The sequence below is a fragment of the Magnolia sinica genome, chromosome 2 (genome assembly GCF_029962835.1).
Source record: "Magnolia sinica isolate HGM2019 chromosome 2, MsV1, whole genome shotgun sequence".
Lineage (NCBI taxonomy): Eukaryota > Viridiplantae > Streptophyta > Magnoliopsida > Magnoliales > Magnoliaceae > Magnolia > Magnolia sinica.
This window is the reverse complement of record NC_080574.1, coordinates 117,590,320-117,604,831: the sequence shown is the minus strand read 5'-3', so window position 1 is coordinate 117,604,831 and position 14,512 is coordinate 117,590,320. Positions and strand designations below refer to the sequence as shown.

The 14,512-nt window shown below is 39.1% G+C and overlaps 1 protein-coding gene across 1 annotated transcript; it reads right to left on the bottom strand.

Moving 5' to 3' along the window:
• Positions 1-9,929: 9,929 nt before the first annotated feature.
• On the bottom strand, positions 9,930-13,137 carry LOC131237456 (patellin-3-like). The gene is made up of 4 exons (XM_058235225.1): positions 11,808-13,137; positions 11,172-11,296; positions 10,938-11,079; positions 9,930-10,284 (listed from the first exon to the last, which is right to left on the bottom strand). Exons 1-4 carry the CDS (start codon positions 12,993-12,995, stop codon positions 10,024-10,026), a joined length of 1,716 nt encoding a protein of 571 aa, XP_058091208.1. The 5' UTR covers positions 12,996-13,137; the 3' UTR covers positions 9,930-10,023.
• Positions 13,138-14,512: the final 1,375 nt, after the last annotated feature.

Genomic DNA, 14,512 nt, shown 5'->3' with positions numbered 1-14,512 from the left:
TTATAGTAAGTCACGTTTTTAGAGAGTTTGAGTGTAAAATTCCATCCTAAGTTTGAGTTCACTATTTAAAGGATTGTAATTTCATTTTTTTAAAAATTTATCATCTATCAACTTATTTTGAATTTATTAGAAATTATTTTTATTTTTATCCCTCGTAAATTTGAGGAATCTTTGTAAGGAGTCCAGAGAGCTCCGTGGATTCGGAGTAGTTATCCCTGAGGAAGATGGTGATCGACCTCGTCACATGGGCTTTGATGATGATGATTTGGGTTCCACCGTTAAGATGACCTTAAACAATGATCAAGTTGGTCTAATCAATAAAGGGTCCTTTCGTGGCAAAGACCATCCATCAAAATGGCCCCACCTTTGATAGCCTATCACTCTTAATAATTTTTTTTGATAAAATGATTTTAACCGTTTTATTATTCACTAAATGGAGAGTTCTCAACATGTGTGTAGGAAAAGAGCTCCCATCATTGATCATGGTCGTCTATCATGCGGATCTAGATTTTATTTCCCATCCCTTTGCAACAATCATTTTGATTGAATTATTGTAACGCCTTGAAAATTGAAAGTCGAGCAGAAGCTCAACTCCCGAGTTTCAACGTATCACTAATGCAACATAGATAATGATGATTAAATGTTGTCCGTATTAGTGCATTAAACGTGAGTGGGATTGTACCAAATCAACATATCCTACTCCAGAGAGTTTAATTACGTAAGCAGAAGACTGTGATAAGTATATAGAGCATATAAGTGGTTGTAAGCCCCCAAAGTATGAATGTCACCAGGTTAAATAATTACATATATAATTTCAAAATTTACAAAATGATAAAGTGTAATGTCAACTAATCCATATCCCTGTAGCCCCGGTGATACAACTCCAGGTCTACATAAACCCTCTAGAGAGTTGCAGATAGGAGAACTCCTCCTCGTCGTCATAGAAGTCAGGCTCCACTTCATAAGCATCGCCGTCACATGAAGCTACAATAGAGTTTGGTTAGTGTTTTAAAATACCGTCCCAGAGTGGGAGTGAGTGATCAACTCAGTAGAGCTATAAGGCAAAGGTTAACATATTATCAATTCAGTCAAGCAGTAATAATAAAGCAATATAACAAGCATTCCTAAGTACTCTGGGTAATACAAGGATGGTACGTATTAATGATGTATGCCCTCGCTTGCACTCCCTCTGCGACATCATCTCACGCTCGCGCATGCAACACTCTCGTTGTCCTCAACTCCAACGCCAAAGGCACATGTAATGCGGTGTATGTACGTGATTAGCCAAGTTCTTAATTAGACCTATTCATATAGTAGGTTTGGGAAGCTAAGGTACCTCCCTTTAATCCATATAAGATCGTCAATCCTAGTTAGTCGCATACGATGGTAGTTTCAGGTCGCTATTGAGAGGCTCGTCACCTCAGCGCAGGCCTAGTTTATACTCAAAGTCACTACGGAAAGGCTCGTCACCTTAGCCTAGTCCTAGTGTATACTCGAGGCCACTACGAGAGGCTCGTCACCTGATCGTAGGCCGACAGCTCGAATACATATACCACCATATTCGGCTCACGAGTTTGGTTTGCTCAATGGACACTACGGGGAGACTCGTCATCCCAGCGTAGGCCGACAGCTTGACCACGATGTCCCATACCACCATGTCCCACTCATGAGTCTTAGCGGATCGTGGTACCAAGGTTAAACAGGCTTTGCACTGGTAAGTGGTACCTTAGATTCAAGCAGTAACGTCCATGCATGGTGAACATACATTAAGTCAATCGGGTTACTTGATAAGCTCAACTGGTAAGAGTGCACACTAAATCAATCGACATGGAGCGCATACGCACTCCTTATGGCTTAACCACTGGCGATGATCACCGTATGACTCGAATTCATCAAACGTATCCGTTGTGGCGAAATTAGTTCGACCACTGATTGTAAACCGTTACCAATTGTCTGGACTACGTATCAATCCCAATCACATTCAAACACGATAGGCATTCATATGTGATAGCCAAAAACAGCATGTAACAACCAATCTAATTATAAATCTCACTTGAGCATTTTAACAAACACATAGTGCACCTATTATCATATATAGGCATTTCATTAATAAAGCATGTTAAAGCAAGATAAGTTATATGAAGGAACCAGTAACTATAGATAAGGGAATTGAGAATCCTATCTCAACACCCTCATTAAATACATTTCAACAGGCATTTTCTCATTCAGGCATTTTATCAAACACTTAGACTACACATATCACATACATGTAATAAATTGGTTATAACATATATTATAGCAAATCCTTTCACAAAGGAGTTGCCACATGTACGACAATCATGTATTCTCAAACAACAATCATGGCAAGCACAAATCATAATTCCATACTCACACAAACATTTCAACAAACACATGGAATGCATTAATTTCAACATAGTTCATATATATATATATAATACGCGGAAAACATCGCATCTAAGCATATGTGATAGCAATCAAGTCAGTCATAAATCATTAATAGACATTGACAGCCTTGAAAACCATAACCTAAACATTTATAGTCCGCACCTTCCATCGGTAAACTCGTATCATACTTAGTTTGAACACTATGCCTTCGTATACGGCACAATGGCTACTTGAATCACGAAATAAGTTAGTTATTTCGTCGATTCATCTACTTGGATACCTAAAATAGATTAGGGTTAGGATTTCTTACCCAAGAACTAAATCGGAATCGCTGGTATAGCGACACGGGAGAGGCGATTCGATATGTGGAGCGACGGGATCAAATCCTAGCAACTATCTCTTGCACTCTTTCTCTCTCTCTTTTCCTCACTTTCTCCTTCTCTTTTCTCTCTTTTCTCTCTTAGGGTTTAGAAAATTCGTATGGAATGAGAGAGGGGTGGGTTAAGGCCCTTATATAGGCCCAGAACTGATGTCAATGGCCCCAGGGTCATGGTATACTTAGGTTATAGCCAAAGAGTGGCTGATTCGGGCCAATAGAGCTCATCTGGGGGCCCATTTTCTGCATACGGTCCAGAGAAAGTTCTCTGACAATGGATCTATGTCAGGTTAAGTTTTCGGTCCGATCAGATTTATGGATCGACCGCGGTGGACCAATTTCAGTTCAACGGTCGACGTCTCTCGATCAGGGCCACAAGTGCACTGACATGTGTAGGAAAATTTTTCTTATCCAAGGGTGTAGTTGGGTTAAAATCTAATGGTCTGAAACCTTAAATTTGGCCTATAAGCGAACGACCCAATTCACTTAAGTTTGATTATATTTTCTAAAGATATTTACGTTTCTCGCACACTTCGCTCCAGGCTCAAGTTGTGTGTTTCTAGATACAATTTGGACTTGAATCGCGAGATGGTTGTCAAGCCCAGTAAGGCAGTCATAACCGTATATTTTCGTGTTAATTGGGCTTTCGACATGCGGTCCAGGTCCGATACGGAGTTTCAATGTGCTCCCGAGAGCAACTGGGTTTTGAGATTGATCATAGGTTTTTAGGTAATGTAGAGTTAGCGATTCTACTAGTTTTGAGTCTTACAGTTCGTATAGAAAGCAGTTTAAGCTAATCTACTAATTAATTCAGTTTAGTACTTAATTAATTTTCATCTAATTTCTAAATGATTCGGTCCTTAGTGCTTTTTGCCTGAGGTGGTACTCGAGTCTTTGTACGGATTTTTTCGAGACGTTACAATTATACTACCATCCAATCAATTGACATGTTAAATTAATTATATTAGAAAAGTTCTCATCATTATTGTGGAATGTCCACTGTAAGTCGTATTTTTAATTGACAATCCCTCTTAATAACCATTTCAATTGGACAATTCTAACAATCTAATTAATGACTGGAATGTTGGGGGATTACGGAAGCACACAGAGATGAATCAATCCAAGTACTCCAATTGCAACAACCAAGTCCAATCACAAACACTTCAAATTTAACATGAAAAAATCATTTCGAGAAAAAGCCATGGCACCAAGTCACAATAATCACTATGAAAGAAGAAATTACAAGAGAGAGAGAATACTCGATTCAAACAAGCCTCAAATATCTCCTTACAAGCCCTTGAAACCCTAGGAAAGAATTAAAAAACCTTAGAATATCCCCTAATCCCAATTACACCAATATTTATAACCTTTAACAATCGGAATCAAAAACAAATCCCACAGATACGCAACTCTACGTAACTTTTGTACAATAATTCGATGGCATCGAAAACTATTAATGTCATCGAACTCCTTCAATGTTATCGAACATAACACCAAAACATTCCAGTGACTAAACATGAAAAATCCAGAATTTTACGCTGGCATCAAGCATGACTTCGATGTCATCGAACGGCCTTTGATGGCATCGAGTGAGACTTCGATGTTATCGAATGTTGAGGGTCAAATATTGCATATTATCTCCCATTTATTACTTGGTTTTATGAACATAATAATGTTTAATGTTCTATTTTAATCATGTTTGTGTTACAAGGTGAATTTAAGAGCTTGGATTAAAAATAATGCTAAAAGCATGAATTTAATGCTCAAGAATCACCGAAGCCAAGATTGGATCTTAAAAGACTAAAATTGAAAAATTCACATGCTAAAGATCCAAGAAAACTAAGTGAGAAATGAAGAGAATCAAATATTTGAATGTGAAGAAAAGGAATCCTGAAATTGTCCTAAAAACAAACATATTCTTGAAAGTGTCCTGAAAAAGCATATTCTGAACCTCTAGGTCATTCTGTGAAATTGTGCAGAGTGAAATTTATTTTGGAAAACTGCGTAAATTTGAGGCAATTTTGCAAATCTATGCAGACAAGGCTATAAATATGGGTTTCCTATGAACTTTTAAGGATATCTAGGGTTTGTGGAGTGGAGCAAAATTGTAAAGATCGTCATCACCAAGAGTTTTTCTTCCCTTTCCTTAGTTGCTTTTATGCTTTTTTTAAGATATTCTAGTTCAATCATGTCTATGGTTGGCTAAACCTCTTAGCTAGGGCTAAAAGGTAAAGCTTGTATCGTGATGAGATGTTTTCTATTGCTTTGATTCATATTTAAGTTGAACTATCTTTGATTCTAGTTTGATTATAAGAAATACTTTTAGTTTTTAATGGTTTGTTGTGACTCAAATTACAATAGATCTGTGATAGCTTTGAGTATGTTCTTTTCATGTATTGAGATTGTGAAATTAGGAAATCTCATTGCTCACCATTGTCCCATGGGCATAGTTGGGTGATGGAATCCTTCTAATCTTTATGATTGGTTGTGGGATTGGTAAATCTTGTTGTTTGTCTTGTCTCTTGTGCATGGTTTTGTAATGGAATCACTTCCAGTTCTCATACCTCTCATCCATTGAGAATTAGGTCAAAGAAAGTTCAGATTTGGTTTTACTGAGATATTTTTCAATTGGATAAGATGAGACTCGGATTCCAGTTGTGTCCTTGAATCAAGCATAGATCTCCCTAGTCTCTACAAGTGGATCCTTGGAAACCCTAGTTACCACATTTGAATTTGTTAGTTTTAATCACTTTAATCACAATTAGGTCAAAGAAAGTTCAGATTTGATTTTACTGAGATATTTTTCAATTGGATAAGATGAGACTCTGATTCCAGTTGTGTCCTTTAATCAAGCATAGATCTCCCTGATCTCTACAAGTAGATCCTTGGAAACCCTAGTTACCACCTTTGAATTTGTTAGTTTTAATCACTTTAATCACAATTACTCTCTCAATTAATTCAAATTTAGATTTACATCTTCTTCTAGTTCTAGTTACTTTCAGAAGACACACAAGTCAGTCCCTGTGGATTTGACCTCGGTCTCATTGAGATTATTACTACATCGCAACCCTATACTTGAGGTTGTGAACATCGAATGGCCTTGGATGACATCAAGCAGGAAACCCAAAGTGTCCAATAACCAACATGGGAAATTTCAGATTTTTACGATGGCATCAAAGTCTGCTTAATGGCTTCGAATTGTCATTGACAGGCATGTTGATTTACAGATTTAAAACATCAATCAATATAGAATAATGAGCAATTCATATTAATTATATCATAAAAGTTCTAATTATTGATAATGATGTGGAGAAAATATCATGTTGGCCCCACTTCAACTTCTTATGATTCGCTTTTACTGTGCGATCTTATCCACCTGATCAATGGCCAAGAAAATGGACGAACTTAATTGTTCATATAGGAAAATACTATCATCTTTCTTAACCATCCATCAAGTATGCCTTACCTTTAATTGCATCTACGTCTCACTTTATCAAGTTATCTAAATCAACACAGAGAAAGAAGCAAATGGCTATTGACCTAGACCACCCATCACCTTTGATTGGCTATGCCCATGAAGAATCACTTTAATTGGATGAACCTATGTTCTAAAATAGAAAATAGATTGGATGATCAGGATTTTTTATAGGTAAGCTGGGCTTGAACCGAATGCCTCATGTTGGCATGCCCTATCTCGTGTCAACGTCTAATCGTTGATCTAGATTATCTAACATGTAGGCCCCAACTTCGTCACAAATGACTCTCAACTCCTCTTTGATTGTAGGATTCCAGTCATCCAATCAATATCTATGAAAATTAGTTGTAGAGAATTTAAATCATCTATTACATGGCTCGAATTTTAATTGCCTGTCTCTCAAGAATCACTTTAATGTAACAATCAATATCATCTTAAAATTAATAATTCATATTGATTTAATAATTCTTATTGATTACAATCAAGGCACAAACTACCATGTGGGTTCCACATTTGACCACGTATGCCTCTCAATAATTATAGGCTATACATCGGGTAGGTCCCACATTCGGTAGAGAGGGGAAATATGTATGTGATGACTCGCGATTATAATTCAAGTTAGCCTTTTGTTTTCTCCATTCAACGAGCCATGCGTATCATAGATTACTAAAAAGAAAATTTTTAACAGGTCCAACCAAACATCTCCTTTTTTAAGATTATATTTCATAACTAGTGTTAACTGGTGCAGTTTCTACTGCATTGTATCAGTAATTCGTAGACATTTATTGGACCGTAAAATGAAATTTTAGTTGTATTTCAACAAACTAGAGTGTCCATGAACAAGAGGTTAGGCATTTTCGACCAATCTGATTTTGGGGCTGTGATTTATTAGTGAAAGAGAATTTCAGAATGTAACCGGGTCAATTTGAATTAGTTTATGCCACCTGTACATTTTTTAGTGCCAGTGTATCAAGCATCATAAGCTGACTGAATATCAAGTGGAAAAAAAGTGACATTCTGATAATTATTTCACACTTAAAACAAAAAAAAAAAAAAAAAAAAAAAAAAAAAAAAAAAAACCACATACATTTTGGGACTTTCCAGTGAAAATCCCAAAATTGAAACGCATTAAATTTTAAATGTAGCATTCTTATATGGCTTTTGCACCTAAACATATCAATGGCCGTAACTTATATAATACATCTTAAAATCCCTTGATATACATTAATATACCATCCTCTAATGACTCAAGCTATACATTAATATACCATCCTCTAATGACTCAAGCTTTTAAAGCAACTGATTATTTGACATGATATTAGAGCAGAATGTTGTATTCAAATTTCAGAAGCAGCAAATATATACATTGCCTCAATATACATGTAGCCCAATATACTTATACATGTATTCCCATTTTTAGAGCCAGAAAATAAAAATAAAATAAAACTAAATTTAAAAAATGCTAGTAAGAAAAGAAATCCAAAAAATAATAATAGTAATCTTGAATTGCCTATCAAGCGTGTGTCAGCGAAACATGGCATACAGGTAACATTTTAATAAATGATATTATACTGAAAAAAAAAAAAAAACAGAAAGGCCCAGAACGTAAATATTTGTCTGTTACGCATTAACCATGGAACCCAATTGATTCCTTGAAGTTTTATCCTTGATTGAATACCACTACATTTTGGGAATAATTATTAGCATGGCTCCAAAACTCAGTGGCCAGACTCAAAACTCAGCTAAGTGAACTCAACTCGATGAGATTTTGAGCAAAGTATCTTGGAAACAGCTGATTGTTTTTTTTTTTTTTGTTTTTTTTCTTTGTAAAAATGCAAAACCAGAACAGTAGAACTCAAAAACCATGACCTAGTTTGTAAAGGTGCAAGCCTGCGACGTAGCCAAGTAAAGATTGGGTGGAGTATTCTAGTCGACCGGACCTGGTTGAACATCGAGTCAGTTCGCGATTCACCCAAGTCCTCGGTAAACCAGCCGGACTCGCCCAACTACAGGTTGACTCTGGGTATTGCGCCAGATCAGATCCAACTGAGTCCGAGTCGACTCAGATGAGTTGTCCAAGTCTTAAAAAACCATGGCCGCCTATTTCTTTGAGGGTCAATGAAGAAACAAACTGGACTTGGGCCCCATCTGCACATGTAAAAAAGCTAGGAAAACGGGTGGTTGGGCATTTTAGCCCCACTAACGTGCACATGGATGCACATTAACTCACTCAGGCAATCTTCCCTGCCATGAGATCAAAACAAGTGCAGATTTCATTCATTTCATTCCCCACGAGCAGAAATAGTCCAGAGCAGATAACAAAGCTAAGACAAGACACACTTTATTTCATTTATTACAACCTCCCTAGGAAGAAAGGTGATATTATCAGCAGGGATTGTTTCATACTCTACAATACTCTTGTAGAGTATGAGGACTACTATACGCATGCACTCAGTTATGGTACATGTGCTAAACGTGTGACCATATGTGATTGGATCATATATGATAGCCCCAAATTTTAATGGATTAGATCATTCTGACCTCTGACCAACTGCATTCTTCCTACGAATCAGGACCATTGCAATCATCCATTCTAACCGTCTAATCCATTAATGTCCACCAACAGCAGGTCAGGATAACATCCATCTGATGTGATTCTTTTTTATGATGATCCTTCTAAAGCAGGACCCACAATTTAGATTGTTTAGTTTGAGGTACATCAATGCCGAGTGTGCAATCGATGTGCACGTGTATGATCATCATTTTGCCAGTGTGTCAAAATCTTTTTTGCTGTTTCTTTGAATGACAACTTTTTCGTTTTTTTTTTTTTTTTTTGTTGGGGGGCGGGGTCCATGTCAGTACACACACTCCATGTTTCTTTGAATGACAACTTGGTAGGAAACAAAGGAAGGGTTTTGTCTTTGGACACGAGAAATTCTCCTAAAAAAACTCAGCATTTCCTTTAAGAAACAACACTCCAAGAGTATCTTCCCAAAGGATCTCAGGACAAATAGATATAGACTCCAATACCTTAGAGCCCAACAAGGTCATATATACCAAAGGAATATATCTGTACTTGTTCCAATTCCAAAAATGGAAAATGGGTGTATGAAACTCCATCAGGGAGGGTGTATATAGTAGCCCATGTTCCTCAACTGAATAGTACCTTCGATGTTGAGAGTTTAAACCAAAAGAAAAAGATTAAAAAAAAAGAAAAAAAGAAAAAGTGGAGGAGAATGATGGCCAAGAGCCAGAAAGCCAAATATTACTTTCCTTGTACAAGGTTACGGTGGTAGACCACATAATTAAAAAAGGCAAAGAGATGTCATTTCAGCTTCCAGCAAGCACAGACATGCAAGATGAAAAAGAGGAAAGATGTTCTCAAGCAATGAAATACATTTCCAAGCATAACACAGCTCATAAAGTCGTAAGACATTCACATATAACATAGAATATCACACAGACAAATTCAATGTACAATAGAAAATTTACAGTGCAAGAGATCTGCCCTTTCTCCCTCAAATCCCACATTTTCCTCAGCAGAAATCCAACAAATCAAACACCAATCCACTTTAAAGAAAGATGAAAAAACCCAAAAAAAAAACGACACAGTAAAAGGAAACAATACAAATAGTCCGAGGGGGGGGGGGGGGGGTGGGGGGGACCCAACTCAAATTTGCATCTTCCTAGCAGTAATTCCACTGAAATCAGAAGAAGGAAGGAGTACAACTAGAGCTTTCATGTCATCTGTTTATATCTCGCACCTTCATATGGAATCAGAAGATCTCTTGGTTTTCGACCTGTAGAGGAGTTTCTTCTTCTTGGAGCTGGTGTTGTCGACTGTCAGCACCACCTTCCCCGGCTCCCCAAGCTTGAAGCTGTTCTTCACAACTGGTTCGTCGGAGGCAATCAACTTCCTTGCCTTTTGTACAATCACTGTGTACCCATCTTTTGCACTCGGCACAAACTCCGCACAGTAGCTCACATCCCACCCCAGAACTCGAAGCTCCCAAACAAGAAGGCATGTCTGCCAAAAACACACAAAATCATACAAAATGCTACACAGAGATATTTGAGAATGTTACCAGAAACAAGACATCGTGCATGACCATGACAAACACCTAATGAACTCAAAAGCTCCCAAACAAGAAGGCATGTCTGCCAAAAACAGACTAAATCATACAAAATGCTACACAGATTTGAGAATGTTACTAGAGCCAAGAGATGACGCATGACCATGACAACACCTAATGATTGGAACAATCATAAGGCGTTGCCGCGAATAACAAACCTCAAACATGGACATGAGCACACCAAACCAAATGGACTACATATGAATAACCAAGATAATACATAGTTAACGAACTGGACAGACAATTTGGAAGAATAAGATAGATTGATCTTATAATGTTAATCAATTAATCTACCTGGTCACTAAGAAAAATTTTGTAAAAATTATAAGCTGGGATGATATATATATATATATATATATATATATATATATATATATATATATATATATATATATATATATATATATATATATATATCATTTCTACATATTTTTCATCAATTATGACCACTAAATGCAGAAAAAACAAAAAAAAAACCCAATGGAGACGGATTGGCACTGTGTTATCCAAACACCCAGAAATAAAACAAAAGGGAGAGAGAACCCACCTCAGAAACAGGTATTTCCACAATGTGTTTGGTAGCTGGCTTTACTGTAACCTCCGTGACCACATCGGCAGGGCTGAAGTCGGGGTCATTCTCAATGCTCAGGCCTCCGTACTGAACTGGGACTTGCTCAGGAGCTATGTATCTATATACAGACCAACCCACCAAAGAAATTAAGAGAAGAAACGAAGAGAAAACCCATAGAAAAACAAAGAAAGATAAGGAATGTCCACTGACTTGAAAAGGGTCTCTGCTGATTTTGATGCCCCGGCGAAAACAAACTTGCTCTTGGTCCTCTGAGTTAGAAATGGACTGATCATCCGATAGAACGCCAGATACCACCACGGGACATTGATAAAAATCTGAACCCAGTTCAATTAGATTGGATTTGAGTACCAATTGATCAGAAAAACAAGAAATGAATACCATCGCAATTGCCTAAAACTCAAAAATTCAATCCCAGTTCAGAGTGGAACAATAAGAAAAACATAAACCAGGTATCGAATCCCAGTATCGAGAAATAACAGAAACAAGAATCTGGGTACTAACAATAATGCCAGACTCAATTTGATTCCAACAAATTCCGAGATCATCCAATAAGAAAAGCCCAAATTGGGTATTCTCTCAATTGCATGAATTCAATTAATTTCAATCGAAATTCAGTTCAAGACAATAAGAAAACACAAACACTTGGTTGGATTCAATTCCAATATCAGCCAATAAGAAGAAATTCGAATTGGGTTATTCTCATTATCACCTAATGCAAATCAATTCAAAAAAAAAAAAGAAAAAAGAAAAAAAAGCCTCGGATGATTAAAAATAAAATAAAAATCACAAAGCAAGAACCATATCTCTCAACTGCAATCTACTAACCTGTTTTGCAACAAACTCCGGGTAATTGTCTTGAAGCAAGTTCAGAGCCTGATTTGTAGCCTGCTTCAGCTCTTTCTTTCCGAGCCCTGGCGAATTCCTCAGGTCGTTAACCTGCACAAGGGTGCACAGGCCGCCAGGGTTGAAATCAAGCTGCTTGATTCCCTTCTCCAAGAACTGGATCCGCCACCGCAGGAATTTCTGCCTCTTCTCCTCATCCGACAGCGTCTTCTGATACAGCTCCTTGTCCTCAAACTCCCCATAAACGTTGTAACAGACCGGGTGCCCTTCCTTATCGAACCCGTGCATGAAAACCACCTTCTCGAGATCAGTCCCGAGGTCCTCTTCCAGAAGGCCATCGATCCCGAAATCCTTCCGCCACCGGACAGTGTTCTTGATCATGACGAACGCGTCTTTCGGCTTGAAGTCGCGGGCCCGCAGGAATTTCAGGAGGACGACATCGCTGCGCTCGTCGCCCAGAAGCGGAACCCCCCATATGGAGATATTTTCAGGCTCGACTGGAACCGGTTCTGCAGCCGGTTCTGGCGCTGCCGCCACCAACGGCTTGGCTTCCTTGGTGTGTGGGTCAGATTCCGACGGAGCGGAAACGGCAACGACGGTCTCTTCAATAGCCTCGACAGTTTTAGTGCCGTCGTCGTTGGTGACCGTTACAGAGACCTCCACGACTTCGGCAACTAAAGCCACCGGCTCGGCCTTCGGAGCTTCTACGACTGCCGGAGGCTTCTCTTCCTCGGCAACGCTGGCGGAGGATACGTCAGATTCCGGCTTGGGGGTTTCGGCGGCGGCAACGGGAGCTTCCGGCACAGGCTCTTCCGTAGCGGGTTTTTCCTCGGGTGGAGGAATATCGGGTTTCTCCTCTGGTTTGGGAGGCGGTGGCAGAGGTGTAAATTCGCGGTTTTGCAGGGCTTGTTGTATGAGTTGCTTGAACTCTTCAAGGGCTTTCTTTTCCGGGTCTTGGAGATCCGAGACTCGATTGCTTTCTTCCTTGAAGGAAACGGATTCAGGGACTGGAACGTCTTCGGTTGTAGCGGGTTCTGTGTCGGGGTCCGTTACGGGAGGGGTTTTGTTTTCTGGTGGGCCATCTTTTGTCTTTTCCTGGACAGGAACGGCTACGACTTCTTCAGCAGGAGCTGATGAAGGCTGAGCGACGGTCTGGGTTTCTTCGGCCATGGATGAGAGTCTGAGAGGGTCTGATGGAGTTGGGAGTCTTTGAGGGCTGATTTAGGAGAGTCTGAAGGCTTCTGGTGTTGCGTGTATATGTGTTTGAGAGAGAGAGAGAGAGAGAGAGACCAGTCCGTCAGGTCGGATGGCCAGCTCTCCTACTCCTTGTCTGGTGGGGCCCACTGCCATTTTACTGAATAACGGCGATGTTGGCATCTTCTTGGCCACCGCCCCGGCATAGACGGCTGAGGGTCGGTCTTAGTTTGTGAGTCCCACAACTAGCTTGTGGGAGAGGGCTCGGATTCAGTGGATCTCCGGATCCACCGAGATCGGTTAATCCCCAACTGTGGGGCTGACCTTGATCTATATTACTTACATCCATGCCATCTATCCGTTTCGACACCTCATTTCAAGGTATTAAATAAAAAATGAAGGGGATCTAAATCTTAGATAGTCCGTATTACAGAAGCAGTAGTAATTAACGGCGTGTTTGGCCGGTGGGATTAGAAGGGATGGATTAAAAGTGGGACATCTGTTCTCGTGCCAATTCCACTCCCTGGGAGGATTGAGAAAGCTTGAAATTAGATTAGATGGAATTGCATTGGTCCCTGCCAATTTCACTCAATGTTAGCAAGTTGTGTAGGTCCTACCATGATGTGTGGGCTATATCCACACCCTCCACCCATTTTTTGAGATTATTTTAGAGCATGGGCTAAAAAATAGGTAAATCTAAAGCTCAAGTGGACCCCACCATAGAAAGCAATGGGAATTGAATACTTACCATTGAAAATTTCTTTGGAGCCACAAAAGTTTTGGATCTACCTCATTTTTAGGCCCATGCAATAAAATGAAGTTACAAAACAAATGAACAGTTTAGATATAACACAAGTGTGTTACTCTCAGTAATTTTAAATGATGGTGGGTATATCCATGTCACTGGCAAGGAATGTATAGGGCCTCTTAGGGGCCACTGTGACATATGAGCTTTATCCACGCTGTCAATCCATTTTGCCACAGCATTTTAGGGTACAAACCTCAAAATGAGGCAGTTCCTAAGCTCTAGTGGACCACACAGTAGAGGTTAAACACTAGGGGGTGTTTGGCGCATGGTAATAGAAGGGATTAGGTGGGATGGAATTGCAGTTGGTCCGTACCAATTCCACTCCATGTTTGGGAAGAATGGAAAAGCTTGGAATTAGATCGGATGGAATTGCATTGGGTCCGTGCCACTTCCACTCAATGTTAGCAAGTTGTGTAGGTCCGCCATGATGTGTGGGCTATATCCACACCGTTCACCCATTTTTTGAGATTATTTTAGAGCATGGGCTAAAAAATAGGTAAATCTAAAGCTCAAGTGGACCCCACCATAGAAAGCAATGGGAATTGAATACTTACCATTGAAAATTTCCTTGGAGCCACATAAGTTTTGGATCTACCTCATTTTTAGGCCCATGCCATAAAATGAAGTTACAAAACAAATGAACAGTTTAGATATAACACAAGTGTGTTATTCTCAGTAATTTTAA

Bases quoted from the DNA above. Each gene is read 5' to 3' on its own strand.
- LOC131237456 (XM_058235225.1), bottom strand. From the start codon at position 12,995: ATGGCCGAAGAAACCCAGACCGTCGCTCAGCCTTCATCAGCTCCTGCT. The intron at 11,297-11,807 runs GTTAGTAGATTG...AACTGGGTTCAG, and splicing joins CGGAGTTTGTTGCAAAACAG to ATTTTTATCAATGTCCCGTG. The intron at 10,285-10,937 runs GTGGGTTCTCTC...TGTTTTTGGCAG, and splicing joins TGGAAATACCTGTTTCTGAG to ACATGCCTTCTTGTTTGGGA.